This window comes from Eleutherodactylus coqui, chromosome 1 (genome assembly GCF_035609145.1).
Source record: "Eleutherodactylus coqui strain aEleCoq1 chromosome 1, aEleCoq1.hap1, whole genome shotgun sequence".
Taxonomy (NCBI): Eukaryota; Metazoa; Chordata; class Amphibia; order Anura; family Eleutherodactylidae; genus Eleutherodactylus; species Eleutherodactylus coqui.
In genome coordinates this window covers 507229459-507248858 of record NC_089837.1, presented here as the reverse complement: position 1 = coordinate 507248858, position 19400 = coordinate 507229459, and the positions used below count along the sequence as shown (strand labels likewise).

At 47.5% G+C, this 19400-nt stretch overlaps 1 protein-coding gene across 1 annotated transcript in view; it reads right to left on the bottom strand.

Moving 5' to 3' along the window:
• Positions 1-19400, bottom strand: part of LOC136614303 (leucine-rich colipase-like protein 1) — a 77415-nt gene that overhangs the window by 49934 nt on the left and 8081 nt on the right. Inside the window, exon 3 of the mRNA XM_066594106.1 lies at positions 5303-5425. Coding sequence (XP_066450203.1) covers positions 5303-5425 — 123 coding nt within the window. The remainder of the gene's footprint in view (positions 1-5302; positions 5426-19400) is intronic.

Genomic DNA, 19400 nt, shown 5'->3' with positions numbered 1-19400 from the left:
TCTCTGTGAAAAACTGCCACACCGTAGAGCACCTTGACCTCTGCAGGGTGGCATGGCGCGAGGGGGTGCTTTGGGAAACAGTTGGTGGATTATTCAGTCTGGCCCTGCCTCTACCCCTGGCCACCGCACTGGCTCGGCCTGTGCCCACACCCTGACTTGGGCCTCTGCGTCCTCGGCCGCGTCCACGTCCTCTAGGCCTACCCCTACCCCTCAGCATGCTGTATTACCAGTAATGCAGAAACAGAACGCTGTAATTAAATGTGCCGCTTATTGGCCTGTGGTTGGAGGCTGACTTTGCTTACGGAACGCCAGGAAATAATTTGGCGCAAGCCTGCTGTAACACTTAGCTGGCTGCGTATTTATTTGGAGAAATACTACCCCCAACAGACACGGACCCAGAACACTGAGCAGAGTGACAGGCAGGCCAAATAGATTTTTTTTAAATATTTTTTTTAAAAGGACCACTGCGTATATTCAATCTATAATATGTCTTCTGGCCCTGCCTACACAATTCTGTCCCTGATGTGTGTGTCACGGAACTGCAGTGTTGCACTGTTATTAACTGCAACAGACCGGTGATTTCAGAGCCAGGAAATAATTTGGCGCAAGCCTGCTGTAACACTTAGCTGGCTGCGTATTTATTTGGAGAAATACTACCCCCAGCACAGACAGACCCAGAACACTGAGCACAGTGACAGGCAGGCCAAATAGATTTTTTGCCCAATATTTTTTAGAAAAGGCCCACTGCCTATATTCAATGAATATGTCTTCTGTCCCTTCCTCCGCACTTCTGTCCCTGGAGTATTACTGCAGGGCGCAATGCTCTGCACGGCCGATATATCCCCCCCAAAAAAAAGTGCAACACTGCACAAAGCAGCCTCCACAGCACTGCACACGGTTAGATGTGGCCCTAAGAAGGACTGTTGGGGTTCTTGAAGCCTAAAATACTCCTAACACTCTCTCTATAGCAGCAGCACCAGCAGCAGCACTTTCCCTGAACTATGTCAGAGCGCATCTGTGGCGAGCCGCGGGAGGGGCCGATTTTTATACTCGGGTGACACCTGATCTCGCCAGCCACTCACTGCAGGGGGGTGGTATAGGGCTTGAACGTCGCAGAGGGAAGTTGTAATGCCTTCCCTGTCTTTCAATTGGCCAGAAAAGCGCACTAACGTCTCAGAGATGAAAGTGAAAGTAACCCGAACATCGCGTGGTGCTCGCCTCGAGTAACGAGCATCTCGAACACGCTAATACTCGAACGAGTATCAAGCTCGGATGAGTATGTTCGCTCATCTCTAGTCCCAACTCGATTGTTCAATTCTATGCGCAAAATTATTAGCGTCCAAATTTTACGTACGGAATGTAATTTTCTCACTTTCCGGTGTCATAAAGATAGCCCATACCTACCATCAAGGCCAGAGGCGCTGCTCTATTCACTCCAGATCTGATATCACTATACCTCGGATAGAGGCAGATTTAGAAACAGGAAGACTCGGTGATAGTGACCCCACTGTGTAGATCTAGTTACTGGGTCAGACTCAGGCGTTGCTTACATTGCTTATACTAGCAACCCTGGGCTTGGCACTATTTGACAGGGGTCACTTTGACTGATTGATTGTCGGCACAAAGAGCTTGATGTTGACTCCTGCAATATTCTCCAGAGAGTCCTTCTCTATTTAAGCACGAGAAACTGCCTCTATATCGCAGTGTGCCCTATATTGCCCGATATCAAGTCTAAGTAAGGAGTCTCTACCGTGCATGCTGAGATACTGAGTCAGACTTGGTTGTTACATATATTATCTTGGATAACAACCCTGGTCTGACCAGTAGGCACTCCCTGACAAGGGTCAATCAAGACCCACCTACAGTCTACACATAAGACTTGATGCTACTCTCGCAACAACTTTCGAGAGTCCTCCTCTATCTGAATACGGGAAACTGCCGCTACATGGTAGTGTATGCCCGATACCAATATCAACTATGCTCTAGTTGACACCGAATAGGATACCGCCTATATTTGGCCGGCTTCTCCTCATCCTATGCATATCAATCTATCGCTGTGAATTAGCAGATATAGCACGAATATCTGGAGTGATTGGCCTATTATCGTATTTTTCTGGTTCTGAGTGAACTCGGAAATAAATAATAAACAAGCACACTGACTTCTTTTGTACTAATAAACAAACAAAACTGATTCTTTAGTACTAAACTCAATGATCTCCTGATGACCCGCCACTATTAGCGGAGAAACGCATTGAGAATAAAATTACAAGAGATTATACAGTACTGAGAGAGAAACTACAAGAGACTATACAATATTTATAAAAAAGAGCAACTGTGCCTATATCAAAAATCCTAATGAATTAAATGTTCAAGGACTGTTTAAACAGTCCCTTGAAGGAGAAGTGTGTCCATTGACATATATACTGGACCCACAACTTTCCTTTTCCCTTTCTGTTCGTAGAAATCTAAACAATAGAGGGATCTATATGTTCATGGACAATAATGTAGAGACTTGTATCACCACAGGATATACATCATTTACCTTTCCCTACACCATAACCCTCTAGAAACCTATCCTCCCTCTGCCTAAGACTGGATTATGTTTATCATTAATTCCAGCCTCACTGCTAGGATTACTCAGTGATATAGGCCAAGCTGTTCATCTTTTTGACAGTGAACCTCTTTCCTAGAGCCAAGAGCACGGGAAAGGGATATTAGTAAAGAATCTGGTCCGAGTTCTTTAATTTTTTGTTAATCAAAGCCACTGTATTCGCTAACTATCTATAATACGCTGTTCCCTTCTGCTATAATCGTTACAAAGAGGGAAGTAGCATAATATGTGGCGTTAAAGTCTCTGTAGAGACTTCTATACCTCTGCTAACCCAGTGGTTCTTGTGTTGTGCCCTGCGTTTGTCCAAACAGGTTTTAAATATAATTAATAAAAGTTATTACTTTTAAATTTGTCTAAACTGTGAAAGGGCTTTCCGGTGTCATAGAAACGTGAAATTTGACACGAGCATTAATTGTCATAAACAGGAAAAGCTTATGGGTCCCAACTCGATTATTCAATTCTATGCGCAAAAGAAGTAGCGTCGAAATTTTACGTACATAATCTAAATCTCTCACTTCCCAAAGTCATAAAAACTTGAAATTTGCCATAAGCATTGAATATGTCATAAATAGGAAAAGCTCATGGGTCCCAACTCCATTATTTAATTCTAGTGCAAAAAAACTAGCGTCCAAATTTTACGTACGGAATCTAATTCTCTCACTTCTTGGTGTCATAGAAACATGAAATTTGCAACGGACATTGATTATGTCATAAATAGGATAAGTTAATGGGTCCCACCTCGATTGTTCAATTCTAAGCGCAAAAGAATTAGCGTCCACATTTTATGTACGAAATCTAATTCTCTCACTTCCCGATGTCATAGAAACTTGAAATTTGGCACAAGCACTGATTATGTCATAAGTAGGAAAAGTTAATGGGTCCCAACTCGATTATTCAATTCTAAGTGCAAAAGAATTAGCGGCCAAATTTTACATACGTAATCTAATTCTCTCACTTCCTGATGTCATTTTATATAAAGGAAATGTTGCATGTTTACCTCCACATGGTGTTTCCTGGGTAACGCAGAGAACTATGCAAAATGGTGAACATATGTTTTTCCAGTATCTCTACAGTAACCACGACTTCATAAGATTTTCCGTGTGAACACCAGATAAACACCAGTACCAAATTAACTCGGGCGAAGCCGGGTATATCAGCTAGTAGATCATATAGGATAAATTTTTCTACATGCAGATTTTCAAATCCACATTACAGCAATAATATTGGCTTCATAAAGGTGTTGTTATTACACCGAAACGCGTTGCCTATGCCTCCTAGAAATAAAGTGAAGACTTGACCCGCTTGCTGTGCAGTAATATTTGCGGCCTGAGGGATTTAGAAGAGTCAGCACTTCAAGGAGGGGGCTTCTTGTTCTATACATCCCCCCCCCCCTCCTCCGGAGTAAGTGCCGTTCTTATTTCTTGCTTGTCTCGGATTGAAGACTTATTTGGGTTATCTTCTTGCATATTCTACGAGCGCAAACCTTTTTTATTTAAAACTTGTTGTTTGCTTCTTTTCTGGAGGCCATTCTCCTTGAGAGAAACCCCCATACTGTCGTTGCAGCTCTCCTCGACTATGAAGGATATGAAAATGCTAAAATGGATAACCCATCATTAATCCTTTGGCGCTATCTGAACTGTTGTGTTTTTTGAACATTACAGCAATGAGAATTGACATGACAATCACACGGAAACCAGATCCGGCGGGCGAATGCGTATTTACCCCATTGACAAGAGCTACAGCAGAATTCCAAACTATAACTTCAATATTCTACCATGGATTAAATGGACAGAGCCATGGAAAAAAAATCTAGCATGGATATGTCAGTTTGAAACCCGTGTAAACGATACCTTAGGGCTCAGTCACACGGGCGTTTTGCCACACAAATTTTTGAATGCATCAGTTATGCGTTCAAAAATTTGCATGCCCGAAGCAGGCGACATGGCGGAAAAATTCTGCTAGCAGCGTTTATCAGCTCAAAAAGTGCGCTGCCCGCTATCCCCTGCTGTGACAGCTGCAGCAGGGAATTCCTTGGATGTGAAACCCCTGGATGCTGCCACATTTCACCTGTGGTCAATGGGGCTGGCGGCAGCTGCAACAGCCCCATTGACATACAGAGAACATTGCGATCCTCTGCTACAGCTGTGGCAGAGGATTTCTTCATCTCCGCGGGGAGTCCCATTGTCACTGGACACTGATAGCATTGTCAGTGTCCAGTTAAAATGGGCCTCACCGTGGAGATAAAAAAATCCTCTGCCACAGCTGTGGAAGAGGAGAGCAATGTTCTCGCATTGAATTCAATGGATCTGGCAATATTGAATTTAATGGGAGAACATTGCTCTCCTCTGCAGCTGTGGCAAAGGATCGCGATCTTCTCAATGGGGGTCAGCGCTGCTGCCGCCGGCCCCATTAAGCGCAAGGTGTTTCACATCCACGAGTTCCACTTACACAGAACACTGGTTTGCCGCAGTTACATGCATTCTGCGAACCGGTGTCCTCTAATTTTTGCCGTGTGCATTTATGCACATGTAAAATTCAAACATGTGCACACTCCCATTGAAAAGCATTGGTTCTATTTAAATGCAGCCGGCAAACACAACTGACAGACGCGCGTACAAATGCCCGTGTGACTGAGCCCTTATACTGTGTGTGGATGAGAAACCAGGACAACAGCTGGTTACAGGTACTCACCGGGCCGAGACATTTCCGAGTTTTGTCATGTTTTGGTACACAAAATGCTTTGTACACAGAGGTCCCATGATTGCAACACCCGCTGTTACATTGGTGACTGTGAAAACATGGGTCTCCATAGTTCTAAATGTAAAACAGACAAAATAGGAGTTAGTGAAGATTATTACATGCTTGTCAACTCTTCCATAATGTCCATGAGCGTCCCAGACAAAGGGGAGAACGGCCAGATTTATGACAGGGTTGTCAAATCTGCCATATGTCACCAAAGCCTCTTGAAAGATGTCAAGAAAAAAATATCCTATGGCCCTGGCGGCAGATGTATGGCAGGCAGTCAGGGAGATGCAGACTTCCTGCTTATCTCTCCTCAGGGTTCCCAATCTGAATTTTAAAAATAATAATTAGAGATAAGCGAGCACCAAAATGCTCGGGTGCTCGTTGCTCGAGTCAAACTTTCCGCGATGCTCGAGAGTTCGTTTCGAGTAACGAACCCCATTGAAGTCAATGGGCGACTCGAGCATTTTTGTATATGACCCATGCTCCGCTTCGGTTTTCACTTGTGAAAATCTGGAAAACCTACGAAAGTGATGGAAACAGATAGGGGAGGGCCAGCATGCAGGGCTGCATCTCAGGCTCCCAGGTCTCCCTATTAAGCCACAATAGCGGCAAGAGTGTGCCCCCCCTCCCCCCCTAACAATTTTTACTTTGGACAAACCCTCATTAGCAAGGCACACCTTAGCTAAGCACCACACTACCTCCAACCAAGCACAAGCACTACCTGCGGGACACACCCCTGCCTCTCCTCCTGGGTTACATGCTGCCCAACCCCCCGCACGACCCAGCATTCACAGTGCACACAAGTGTCCCTGCGCAGCCTTCAGTTGCCCTCATGCCACACGCTTGCTTCATAGCCACATCACCCTCGCATCATAGCCACACCACCCTCATGTCTATTTCCAAGCGCGTCTGCCATGAGGAGGAACCAGAGACATACACTGCAGAGGGTTGGCAGGCGATAGCCCACAATGCTGCCCACAATGCTGTTGACAATCAATGAGAAATTGACGTTCGATCTTCATTCCAATAAAGTGCCAACCTCCGTCAGGAGCTGCAAACGTGGGCATGAGTTAAAAAGCTATGGGGAATCCATGTGTCCACAAAGTATTCATTCTGTCCAGGTGTCGGATAGCTCAATCAACACCACAAGGGGAAAGTCATCTGCACTCTGCCCCCTACCCAAGTCAGTCAGTGTCTTTGTGCCAGACAGGTAAATCACTGCAATGGGAAGTCTGTGTGCACCCACATCATAGGTGGGCCCCAGGCGACCCAAGACATGAACCATGAAGAAATCAGAGTGCCCAAACATGGCAGACTTTCACTGTGCCGAGGACATAGACCTCTGCACAAAGCCTCAGCAATCAAGGGCATGAAGCGGACTTCGATGCTAGTTCAGCTGCGAACGTAAATCACTTACGTTTTCTTTCACCGCTCCAATGACTGGATTAGCAGGAAAAAGTTCCACAGGCCCAACCTTGTGCAGTTGCAGTTCCCCCGGGACCTGGGAATCGGCCAAGAGCTTCAGCAATCGTAGGCATGAAGCGGACTTCGATGCTAGTTTATCTGCGACGGGCTCATTAAATCAGTTATGCTTGCTTTCACAGCTCCAATGACTGGATTAGCCAGGAAAAAGTTCCAGAGGCCGAACCTGGCGTACGTGCAGTTCACCCGGGACCTATGCCTTGGCCAACAGCTTCAGCAATCTTAGGCATGAAGCGGACTTCGATGCTAGTTCACCTGCGACGGGCTCATTAAATCTGTTGCGTTTGCTTTCACGGCTCCAATGACTGGATTAGCCAGGAAAAAGTTCCACAGGCCCAACCTGGCATACTTGCAGTTCCCCTGGGATGTAGGCCCTGGCCAACAGCTTCAGAAATCGTAGGCATGAAGCGGACCTCGATGCTAGTACAGCATTGAATGTCTCATTAATGCATTTACGCTCCTCTTCTTTTGCCCAAACCAGTGTATCAGACAACTGTTGTAACACGACAGCAAATACATGATGCCCAGTGCTGATCCCCTGACCCCAAGCAGGAGGAGGAGGTGGCCTTACAAGGCCAAGAAACCATGATCAGGACCCGCTGTAGCCTGTGTGGGAAGTATGTGAGCGGGCTCTTGCTCAGGCTCGGTCCCAGCAAACAAACTGTGTGACCCAAGGTGCCGCGAGTTACATAGCAATGGGCAATCCGGGTCCCCTCACACTATTCATTCTGTGTTGGTGTCGGATAGCTCAATCGACACTGCAAGGGGAAAGCCATCTGCACACTGCACCCTACCCAAGTCAGTCAGTGACTTTTGTGCCCGACAGGTAAAACATTGCAATGGGAAGTTTTTGTGCACTCACAGCATAGGCGAGCAGAAGGAACCCCAAAAAAGTAATAAACATGAAAAAATTACAGTGCCCAAACATGGCAGACTTTCACTCCACTGAGGACATAGGCCACTGCACACACCCTCAGCAAACGCGAGCATAGAGCGGACTCCGATGCTAGTACAGCTGTGAATATCTCATTAAGCCAGTAACGCTCCTCTTCAGTGGCCCAAACGAGTTTCACAGATAACTGTGGTAACACGAGAGAAAATACATATTGACCTCGCCCCACAATTCATGCCCTAGTCAGTGAGTGTTTTTTGGGCCTGATAGGTAAAACACCGCGATGGGAAGTCTGTGTGCACCCATAGTATAAACAGACCCCTGTAACATTCCAGTAGAAAAGGTATAAGTAGACCCCAGTAACATTTTGGTAGCAGTAGTATAAGCAGACCCCGGTACCATTTCTTTAGTAGAAGTATAGGCAGACCCCTGTAACATTCTTGTAGACGAAGTATAGGCAGACCCCTGTAACATTTACGTGGCAGAAGTATAGGCAGACCCCTGTAACATTTTTGTAGCAGCAGTATAGGCAGACCCCTGTAACATTTAGGTGGCAGCAGTATAGGCAGACCCCTGTAACATTTTTTTGTAGCAGCAGTAGAGGCAGACCCCTCTAACATTTCTGTGGCAGAAGTATAGGCAGACCCCTCTAACATTTCTGTGGCAGAAGTATAGGCAGACCCCTGTAACATTCTCGTATCAGCAGTATTGGCAGGCCCCTGTAGCAATTACATGGCAGCAGTATAGGCAGACCCCTGTAACTTTTTTGTAGCAGCAGTATAGGCAGACCCCTGTTACATTTAGGTGGCAGCAGTATAGGCAGACCCCTGTTACATTTAGGTGGCAGCAGTATAGGCAGACCCCTGTAACATTCTTGTGGCAGCAGTATAGGCAGACCCCTGTAACATTTTTGTGGCAGCAGTATAGGCAGACCCCTGTAACATTTTTGTGGCAGCAGTATAGGCAGACCCCTGTAACATTCTTGTAGCAGCAGTATTGGCAGACCTCTGTAACATTCTTGTAGCAGCAGTATAGGCAGACCCCTGTAACATTCTTGTAGCAGCAGTATTGGCAGACCCCTGTAACATTCTTGTAGCAGCAGTATAGGCAGACCCCTGTAACATTCTTGTAGCAGCAGTATTGGCAGACCCCTGTAACATTCTTGTAGCAGCAGTATTGGCAGACCCCTGTAACATTCTTGTAGCAGCAGTATTGGCAGACCCGTGTAGCAATTACGTGGCAGCAGTATAGGCAGACCCCTGTAACATTTTTGTAGCAGCAGTATAGGCAGACCCCTGTAACATTTAGGTGGCAGCAGTATAGGCAGACCCCTGTAACATTCTTGTAGCAGCAGTATAGGCAGACCCCTGTAACATTTTTGTGGCAGCAGTATAGGCAGACCCCTGTAACATTCTTGTAGCAGCAGTATTGGCAGACCCGTGTAGCAATTACGTGGCAGCAGTATAGGCAGACCCCTGTAACATTTTTGTAGCAGCAGTATAGGCAGACCCCTGTAACATTTAGGTGGCAGCAGTATAGGCAGACCCCTGTAACATTCTTGTGGCAGCAGTATAGGCAGACCCCTGTAACATTTTTGTGGCAGCAGTATAGGCAGACCCCTGTAACATTCTTGTAGCAGCAGTATTGGCAGACCCCTGTAACATTCTTGTAGCAGCAGTATAGGCAGACCCCTGTAACATTCTTGTAGCAGCAGTATTGGCAGACCCCTGTAACATTCTTGTAGCAGCAGTATAGGCAGACCCCTGTAACATTCTTGTAGCAGCAGTATTGGCAGACCCCTGTAACATTCTTGTAGCAGCAGTATTGGCAGACCCCTGTAACATTCTTGTAGCAGCAGTATTGGCAGACCCCTGTAACATTCTTGTAGCAGCAGTATTGGCAGACCCCTGTAACATTCTTGTAGCAGCAGTATTGGCAGACCCCTGTAACATTCTTGTAGCAGCAGTATTGGCAGACCCGTGTAGCAATTACGTGGCAGCAGTATAGGCAGACCCCTGTAACATTTTTGTAGCAGCAGTATAGGCAGACCCCTGTAACATTTAGGTGGCAGCAGTATAGGCAGACCCCTGTAACATTCTTGTAGCAGCAGTATTGGCAGACCCGTGTAGCAATTACATGGCAGAAGTATAGGCAGACCCTAGTAACATTCTTGTAGCAGCAGTATAGGCAGACCCCTGTAACATTTACGTGGCAGCAGTATTGGCAGACCCCTGTAGCAATTACGTGGCAGAAGTATAGGCAGACCCCTGTAACATTTAAGTGAGAGCAGTATAGGCAGACCCCAGTAACATTCTTGTAGCAGCAGTATTGGCAGACCCGTGTAGCAATTACATGGCAGAAGTATAGGCAGACCCTAGTAACATTCTTGTAGCAGTAGTATAGGCAGACCCCTGTAACATTCTTGTAGCAGCAGTACAGTCAGACCCCTGTAACATTTACGTGGCAGTAGTATAGGCAGACCCCTGTAACATTTACGTGGCAGCAGTATAATGAATGAGTGGAAAGGTTCTCCTTTTACCGTGGATCAAGAAGGGTGTACACCCAGTAATCCGTGTTGGCTAGAATGCGTGTAACGCGAGGGTCACGGGAAAGGCAGCCTAACATGAAGTCAGCCATGTGTGCCAGGGTCAAAGTACGTAACACATCGCTGTCCTCACTAGGAAGATGCCTTTCCAGATTCTCCTCTACAGCCCATACATGCTGAACAGATGAGAGGCAAACAGTGTGGGTACCCTCTGCAGTGTGCCCAGCTGTCTCTTCCCCCTCCTCTGGCTATTAAGCGACATACTGTCATCCCCAATCTCCTATTCCAACCACAAAGCGTCGGCCTTTATGCTTTGCAGCGAACTTCTCAGCAGGCAAAGCAGCGGGATGGTAACGCTAATGATTGCCGCATCGCCGCTCAACATCTGGGTAGACTCCTCAAAGTTTCCGAGGACCTGGCAGATATCTGCCATCCATGCTCACTCCTCAGTAAAGAATTATGGAAGCTGACTACCACTCCGCCGCCCATGTTGCAGCTGGTATTCTGCTATTGCTCTACGCTGCTCGTACAGCCTGGCCAACATGTGCAGCATAGAATTCCAGCATGTGGCCACGTCGCACAGCAGTCTGTGCTCTGGCAGCTGAAACCGACTTTGCAGGGTCCGCAGGGTGGCAGCGTCCATGGCGGACTTGCGGAAATGTACGCAGACACGGCGCACCTTGCCGAGCAGGTCAGACAAGTGGGGGTAGTTTTTCAGAAACCGCTGAACCACCAGATGAAAAGACGTGGGCCAGGCATGGCACGTGTGTGGGGCTGCCAAGCTGCAGAGCCGCCACCTGGTTACGGCCGTTGTCACACACGACCATGCCCGGTTGGAGACTCAGCGACGAAAGCCAGAGGTCGGTATGCTCTGTCAGACCCTGCAGCAGCTCGGGGGCCGTGTGCCTCTTGTCACCTACGCTGATTAGTTTCAGCACGGCTTGCTGACTCTTGCCCACCCCTGTGCTTCCGCGCCGCGTGCTACCAACTGCTGGCGACGTGCTCACACTTCTTAATTAAGATATATAGGTGGCGGAGGAGGAGGAGGAGGGGGAGGGTTTGGAGGAGGTGGCATAAAACACCGCAGATACCAGCACCGAGGTAGGACTCGCTATTCTGCGTGTGGGTAGGACGTGAGCGGTCCCAGGCTCTGACTTGGTCCCAGCCTCCACCAAGTTCACCCAATGTGCCATCGGAGATATAGTGGCCCTGCCTGCCAGTACTTGTCCACGTGTCTGTCGCTAAGTGGACCTTCCCAGTAACCACGTCGGTGAGGGCACAATTTATGTTGCGGGAGACGTGCTGGTGTAGGGCTGGGACGGTATACCGGGAAAAATAGTGGCGACTGGGGACCGAGTAGCGCGCCACCATCATGCTTTTGAAAGCCTCCGTTTCCACAAGCCTGTATGGCAGCATCTCCAGGCTGATTAATTTGGCAATGTGCACGTTTAAAGCTTGTGCGTGCGGGGGTTGGTGGCGGCGTATTTGCGCTTTTGCTCAGACGCTTGTGTTAGCGACAGCTGAACGCTGCGCTGAGAGACATTGCTGGATGGAGTGCAGGACCGTGGAGGTGAGGGTGTGAGTGCAGGCTGGGAGGTGCTCATGCCTGGGTCCTGGGAGGGGGATTGGATCTGTGTTGCAGGCTGGGGCACAAGGGAAGGGGCAGTGGTGTGACCGGGAGGCAGTGAATGTCCTTCGTCCCACCTTGTGGGGTGCTTGGCCATCATATGCCTGCGCATGCTGGTGGTGGTGAGGCTGGTAGTGGTGGCTCCCCGGCTGATCTTGGTGCGACACAGGTTGCACACCACTGTTCGTAGGTCGTCTGCGCTCTCCCTAAAAAACATTCACACCTTTGAACACCTAGCCCTCTGCACAGAGACTTGCCGCGAGGGGGTGCTTTGGGAAACAGTTGGGGGATTCTTTGCTCTAGCAAACCAGGTGGGGTCAGTCACCTTAACATCCAGCTGCTCTTCCTCCGAATCCTGTGTGCTCGTCCCTCGGACTTACTGACCTTACTACTACCTCACTGACAGACAACTGTGTCTCATCATCATCGTCCTCCTCATCCACAAGAAGCTCTCGAGACAGTTGCCGGAAGTCCCTAGCCTCATCATCCGGACCCCGGGAACTTTCCAAAGGTTGGGCATCGGTCACGACAAACTCCTCAGGTGAGAGAGGAACCATTTTTTTCCCACTCATGGCAGGGACCCGAGAACAGTTCCTTGGAGTCTGCCTGCTCAGAATATGTCATTTTCATAGAGTAAGGGGGCTGGGAGGAAGGAGGAGCAGCAGCCAAAGGATTTGTCTCGGGAGTAGTGGACTGCGTAGAAGACTGAGTGGTCGATACGTTGCTGGATGCATTTTCTGCCATCCATAGCAGGACCTGCTCACACTGCTCTGATTGTAATAAAGGTCTACCACGTTGACCCGTAAATTGTGATATGAAGCTGGGGAGCCCAGAAACTTGCCTCTCTCCTAATCCTGCAGCGGCCAGCTGTGATTCACCACGCCCAGGAACTCGGCCTGTGCCCACACCTTCACTTGGATGTCCTCGTTCTCGACCCTTACCCTTACTCCACATCATAGCGGATTAATAATGGAGCAGGGCCCAAATTACCCCACTGTACAGCACTGACAACTGTGGCTTAATTCTCCGCACACAGAGACTTGTAGATAGCGGAGACTCTATGCTGTGTCTTGAAAAAATTTGCTGATATCTAGGGGTAATTTACCGCTTGCAGAGACTTGTAGATAATAGAGGCTGTGTGGAGTGGGAGAAGACTCTAAAGCCAGTGGATAGTGCTGGTAACTGTGGCTATCTCAACCCCACCAAGGAAAGGGTATTGTGAGACGCTCTGCACAGCGGAAGAGCTGAAACACTTTGCAGTGGCCTAGGAAATATTACAGCACTGTTTAGCGGTAAGACCTCTGTCTAATGCACTGCAGACACAGAAAGGTATAACTGAAGTCGTTTGCAGTAGGCTAGGAAATATAAGAGAGCAATTTCACGGTGAGAGCTGTTTGTTCGGCAACGCAGGCTGAGTACGCAATTACTGAAAGGCTGGGAACAGGCCTAGCTGCGTAATACAAAAATGGAAGCACTACTACTCCCAGCCAGCCACAACTATAATGCACATGGTCAGATATAGCCCTAAGGAGGAGCGTTAAGGTTTTTACACGGAGGATCAGGACAACGTAGTGTATATAACTTTCCCTATGGAAGTGGCTGTGCCACTACACTCTGTTTAATGCATTGCAGACACAGAACGGTGTAACTGAAGTCGTTTGCAGTAGGCTAGGAAATATTAGAGAGCAATTTCACGGTGACCGAGAGATGGTTGTACAGCACTGCAGGCTGAGAACTTAATTACTGAAAGGCTGGGAACAGGCCTAGATGCGTAATACAAAAATTGATGCACTACTACTCCCAGCCAGCCATAACTATAATGCGCACGGTCAGATGTAGCTCTAAGAAGGACCGTTGGGGTTTTTGAAGACAGGACCCTACTCTAACACTTTCCCTATATAAGCAGCTCTTCCCTTAAACTCTGCATAATACAATGCAGACTGAGAACGCTATAGATAAAATTGCCTACACAGCCCGAGATGCTTAAAAAAAAAAGAAAATGGTGCACTACTGCTCCCAGCCATCCACAACAGTAATGCACACTGAGTAGCTTAAGAAGGACCATTGGGGTTCTTGAAGACAGGATCCTACTCTAATACTTTCCTATATCAGAAGCACTTTCCCTAACCTCTGCTAGCATGCGTCTGAGGCGAGCCGTGGGCGGGACCAGTTTAAGTACTCGGCGGTTACCTGATCTCGCCAGCCACTCACTACTGTGGGGTGGGATAGGGCTGCCACGTCACAGCAGGAAGTCGTAATGCCTTCCCCACGTCTATTGGTTAGAAAATGGCGCTAAACATGCGGGAAACGAAATGCAATTGACTCGAGTACTGCGTGGTGTTCGTCTCGAGTAACGAGCATCTCAAGTACCCTAATGCTTGAACAAGCATCAAGCTCAGACGAGCTATGGGAATTAATTAGTGAGATATACAAACCATTGTTATATTTAAGGACTCTATAGTGACAGGGTCTGTGCCACTGGATTGGCCCATCGCAAAAGTGGTACCAATATTAAAAAAGTGAAGTCAGAAAGCAAACTTGGAAACTACAGGCTGGTAAGTCTAACTTCTATTGTGGGTAAAATGTTTGAGGGGTTTTCTAAGAGATGCTATCCTGGAGTACCTCTAGGAAAATTACTGTATAACTCTATATCAGCACGGGTTTATGAGGGATCATCCCTGTCACACCAAACTATGAGGAGGTAAGTTCTAGATTAGATTAGGGAGAGTCATTAGATCTTGTATACTGTGCCACAATAAGGGTGGCTTCACACGAGCGTGTTTTTCTGCGTACATAAGTGCGCACCCATGTACGTGCAAAAACACGGGAATTCAGGTCCGTGCATTGTTTTCAATGGAGCCGCGGCTGCTGCCGGTGGCTCCATTGAAAACAATGATCTGCCAGCACCCCTGCATTGCTTTTCATGGAAGGGCTTTACATATAAGCCCTTCTCTGAAAAACTAAAATTTTAGTGTAAAAAAATAAATAAATAAACTTACCTCTCCACCGCTGCCCTGTCCCCCGCGGGGATGAAAAACACATCTGCCGCATTCTGCAGATGTTTCCTTCATCCCTGCTAGTAAAAAGAATTCCCTGCTGCTACATCTGCCACATCTGTGACAGATACAGCAGAGGAATTCTTCAATCCTCTACCGCAGCTGTCACACATGATAGCTGTGGTAGCGGATTCTGCTGCCGGCACCCTGTCAATTGATTTCAGGGAAGGGCTTTAAATGTAAGCCCTTCCCTGAAAATCCAGTAAAAGTGGTGTAAAAAAACAAATACATGCCCACCTCCCTTCAGCTGCCGGGGCTCAGCCGCGTCTTCTCCTGCTGTCCCCTGCTCTGAAGTGCTCATCTATCAGCAGGAGGGTATTTCAAATCCCCGCTTGCTTAAAGAGCTGATTGTGATTGACTGAGCACCTCAGCCAATTAGCTCTTTAAGCAAGCGGATTTGAAATCCCCATTATGCTGATAGATCAGCACTACAGAGCAGGGGACAGCAGGAGCCCCGGCAGCTAAAGGGAGGTGGGTATGTATTTTTTCTTGTATTTTACACCACTTGTACCGAATTTTCAGGGAAGGGCTTATATTTAAAGCCCTTACCTGAAATCAACTGACAGGGGGTCGGCAGCAGAATCCTCTACCGCAGCTGTCATGTGTGAGAGATGCGGTAGAGGATTGAAGAATTCCTCTGCTGTATCTGTCACAGAGGTGGCAGATGTAGCAGTAGGGAATTCTCTTTACTAGCGGGGATGAAGGAAACATCTGCCACTTGCGGCAGAGGAGTTCTTCATTAGAGATGAGCGAGTATGCTCGATCGAGCAATTGCCCTTAGCGAGTACCTGCCCGCTTGGGAGCAAAGATTCGGCTGCCAACAGCAGGCGGGGAGCTGCAGGGGAGAGTGGGGAGGAACGGAGGGAAGATCACTCCACCCCCCCCCCCCCCCCCCGCTCACCCCTGCTGACTGCCGCAACTCACGTGTCACCCGCGCCGGCAGCCGCACCCTTTTTTCCCGAGCGGGGAGATACTCGCTAAGGTCAATGCTCGATCGAGCAATTGTCCTTAGCGAGTATGCTCGCTCATCTCTATTCTTCATCCCTGCGGGGGACATGTCAGCGGCGAAGAGGTATGTTTATTTATTTTTTACACTAAAATTTTTCTTTTTCAGGGAAGGGCTTATATGTAAAGCCCTTCCCTGAAAAACAGTGCAGGGGTGCCGGCTGCAGCCGCAGCTCCATTGAAAACAATGCGTACATGCACTATGGTGTACGCATGTCCTATCTTTGCAGGCACATACCTGTAAAGCATGGACCAGTGCACACACCATAGGGAATGCATTGGAGCTAATAGACGCGTGTTTTTGTGTGCGCGTATGCGCACACAAAATATTCGCTCTTCTGAAGCCACTCTAAGGTTGGTATATAAAATGAGAATGCTTGGTTTGGGTCAGAATGTGAGTAAGTCGGTAAGTAACTGGCTCAGTGATAGAAGGCAGAGGGGAATTATAAATGGTACATATTCTGATTGGGTCACCATTAATAGTGGGTAACCACAGGGGTTGGTTTTGGGTCCCATTCTTTTTAATATATTTATTAATGACTTGATAGAAAAAATGAACAGTAAAATATTAAAATTCGCAGATGATACAAAAGTCTGTAAAGTAATTAACACCAGAGAGGACACTGGTCAGACCGCACATGGAATAGTGTACAGTTCTAGACACCGATAATCAAAGGACATATCAGAGCTTGAGGGGTTCAGAGGTGGACAGCCGAATTTAATAAATGAAATGGGCGGACTACAATACCCAGAGATGTTATCAAAATTGGAGTTATTTAGTTTAAAAAAAGACGGCTGAGGGGCAACCTAATAACTATGTATAAATATACCAGGGGACAATGCAGCAATCTCTCCCATCATCCGCTTACACCCAGGACTGTGACTGTAACAAGAGGACATCCACTGTGTCTTAGAGGAAATGAAGTTTCTACACAGATATAGAAGGGGGTTCTTTACCGTAAGAGCGGTGAGACTATGGAACGCTCTTCCTGAGGACACGGTGATAGAAAAAAGAAGAGTTCAAGCGGTGCCGAGCCACCTTTCTTGGATGTACTATTACATGTTATAATTACTAATAACTTCAGAAGGATCGGTAATTTGGGAGTTTTTCTGATTGCCTGTCTTGGAGTTTGGGAAAATTGAGAAAATAGTTTTTTTGCTTTTCTCTGGATCAACACTGGGGGTTAATAGGCTGAACTGGATGAACGCAAGTCATTTTTCATCCTAAAATACTGTTATTATATGTTAAGATTTATTCTGTGTGAGACAGTGACCGGCAAAGTGGCTTGGGCAGATACGTGCCACCGAGCAGCCTTGGCTTGGTGGAGGAAGCCAGCATTTGGGTGTCAGTAACACTAGGTTACTGACACATTGTAGTGTAATGCAGTGGCTCCAAGCCACATAGTCTGGGCCGGCTTTTCCTGGAGTGGTCAAAGCGAAGGGTGGGATGGCCACTCCCACATACCAGGTGAGGCTGGTACCAGGCCTTATAAAGCCTGGGCCAGCAGGTCTGAGAGAGGCAGAGAGCCTGGCTGGCTGTGCGCAGGAACCGTTTGGTTTTTCAAGTGTGTAGCCAGGGACGATCCATGTCTAGTAAGTGCTCAGATGAGCAGGATTTATTTTATGTTGGCCTGAAGTGAAGGCCTATTTTGTTTGTTTTATGCTGCAATAAACCCAGGCGAAGCCTGGCCTAAAGAACTTTGTTGCCCAGTGTCACTGTCTCTGGCCGTGGATGCCCACCCTGCTACCTATCCGAAATGCTAATCCCTCACATATGGCGTTTGAATGCGGGCAGCGGTCTTAAAGAGACATACACAAATTAATGAACATTTTGCTGCAGCAGCTGGAGAACAACCACCCAAGAGGGATTGACGGGAGAGTGCTGTAACTCCAATGTCCTGGGTGAAAGCTGCAACGGCGCAGCAACCAGACACGGCCAAGATGGAAGAACTGATAAAGCATCTGGTGCAAGTGAACGTGCAGCAACAACAAGCGTTTGCTCAGCAACAACAAGCATCTGCTCAGCAGCAACAAGTGATGGCGACCCAGCAAAAGGTCCATGAGGAGGCCATGAGAGCTCATGCCGAGACTAATGCTCTCCTGGCCGAAGCCAATCGGTTAACCTTGCAGGAGCAACAGCGGGTTAACCAGCAGCTGCAAGAACAAGTCCTGGCGGAGGCACAAGCTGTGCAGTATTAACAGGACTGTAAGAAACTGCAAATGAAAACCCAGGAGTTGGAGATGACGTGTTGCAAGTTAGAAAGAGCGTCTACAGATGCACGTAATCAAGCTACAGGTTTGCAGAATCAAGTTGCAGACCTGAAAATGCAGCTAGCAAAGAAAAGTGGTGACTTGGAGTGCCAAGTAAGTCAGCTCAAGGAAGAGCTGGAAATTCAGAAAGCTGCGTGCAGTCAGGCAGAAAAGCAAGCAGAGTTCTTGAAAGACTTACTAGGTCACCAGGAAAACCAGAAAGTGCTGCTTGAGAGATTGGTGTCCCAGCTACAGATGAGCTTGGATGAGGAAGCTGAAGTACATGGAACCCAAATCCAGGAGCTGGAACGGAGTCATGCTGTAGTTGTGGGGAAACTGTCCAAGCACTTGAAGCAACTTGAAAAAGTGAAAGTAACAGGGAAAAGTGAGCTGACCCAAAAGGTGAAGGGGTTGTTGGAAGACAAGTGTGCATCTGAATGCAAGAAAAATACCGTAGAGATGCAGCTTCAAGAGCTACAAATAAAGGCGACAGTGTGCAGACAGCGTTGTCTGAACAGGTGAGCAGGCTGCAGGAGAAGCTGGAAGCTCAGAGTGAAGGGTTCCAGAAGTTACTGCAACAAAAGGAGAATGCAGAAACTAAGAGAAACCTATCAGAGCAGATTGCAACACTTCACGCTGAGGTAGTGGATCTGGAAGATAGACTGGAGAAGAGTGTTTTGTGTTTGGATTCTGTGGAAGAGCAGAAAAGAGAAATACAAGGAGAATTAGAAACTACAAGGCAGCAGTGTGAAGAGAAAACAACTGCCTGTGATAACCTTGAGAAGGTTAAAGTACATCTTCAGCAAGAGATAGAAGGTGCTTCTGTGAAGCTTGGTCTCCAAAAGAAGCTTGTGTCCAAACTAAGAAAGACGCAGCAAATATGTGAAAAGCAGCTTACAGAGGAGAAAATCAGGTCGGCAAGATATGTCACTGAATGTGAGCGTGCTGAAGAAAGGGTCTGTATGAAAACACTTCGGTCTCTAACTTTAACACACAGCCTGAAAATGATGTCAGAGAGGGAAAAGAAACTGTATGAGAACCCTGCATGCTGGGTCACGGTTGAAGAGCAAGACAGTGAAATCCTAGAAGTGGAAGCGCTAAATCAGCTGTTTTGTCTTCAAACTGATGTCTGTGATTGAACTTGAGAAGTTTACAGTGAGTCTTCAGCAGGAAGTAGAAGACATTAG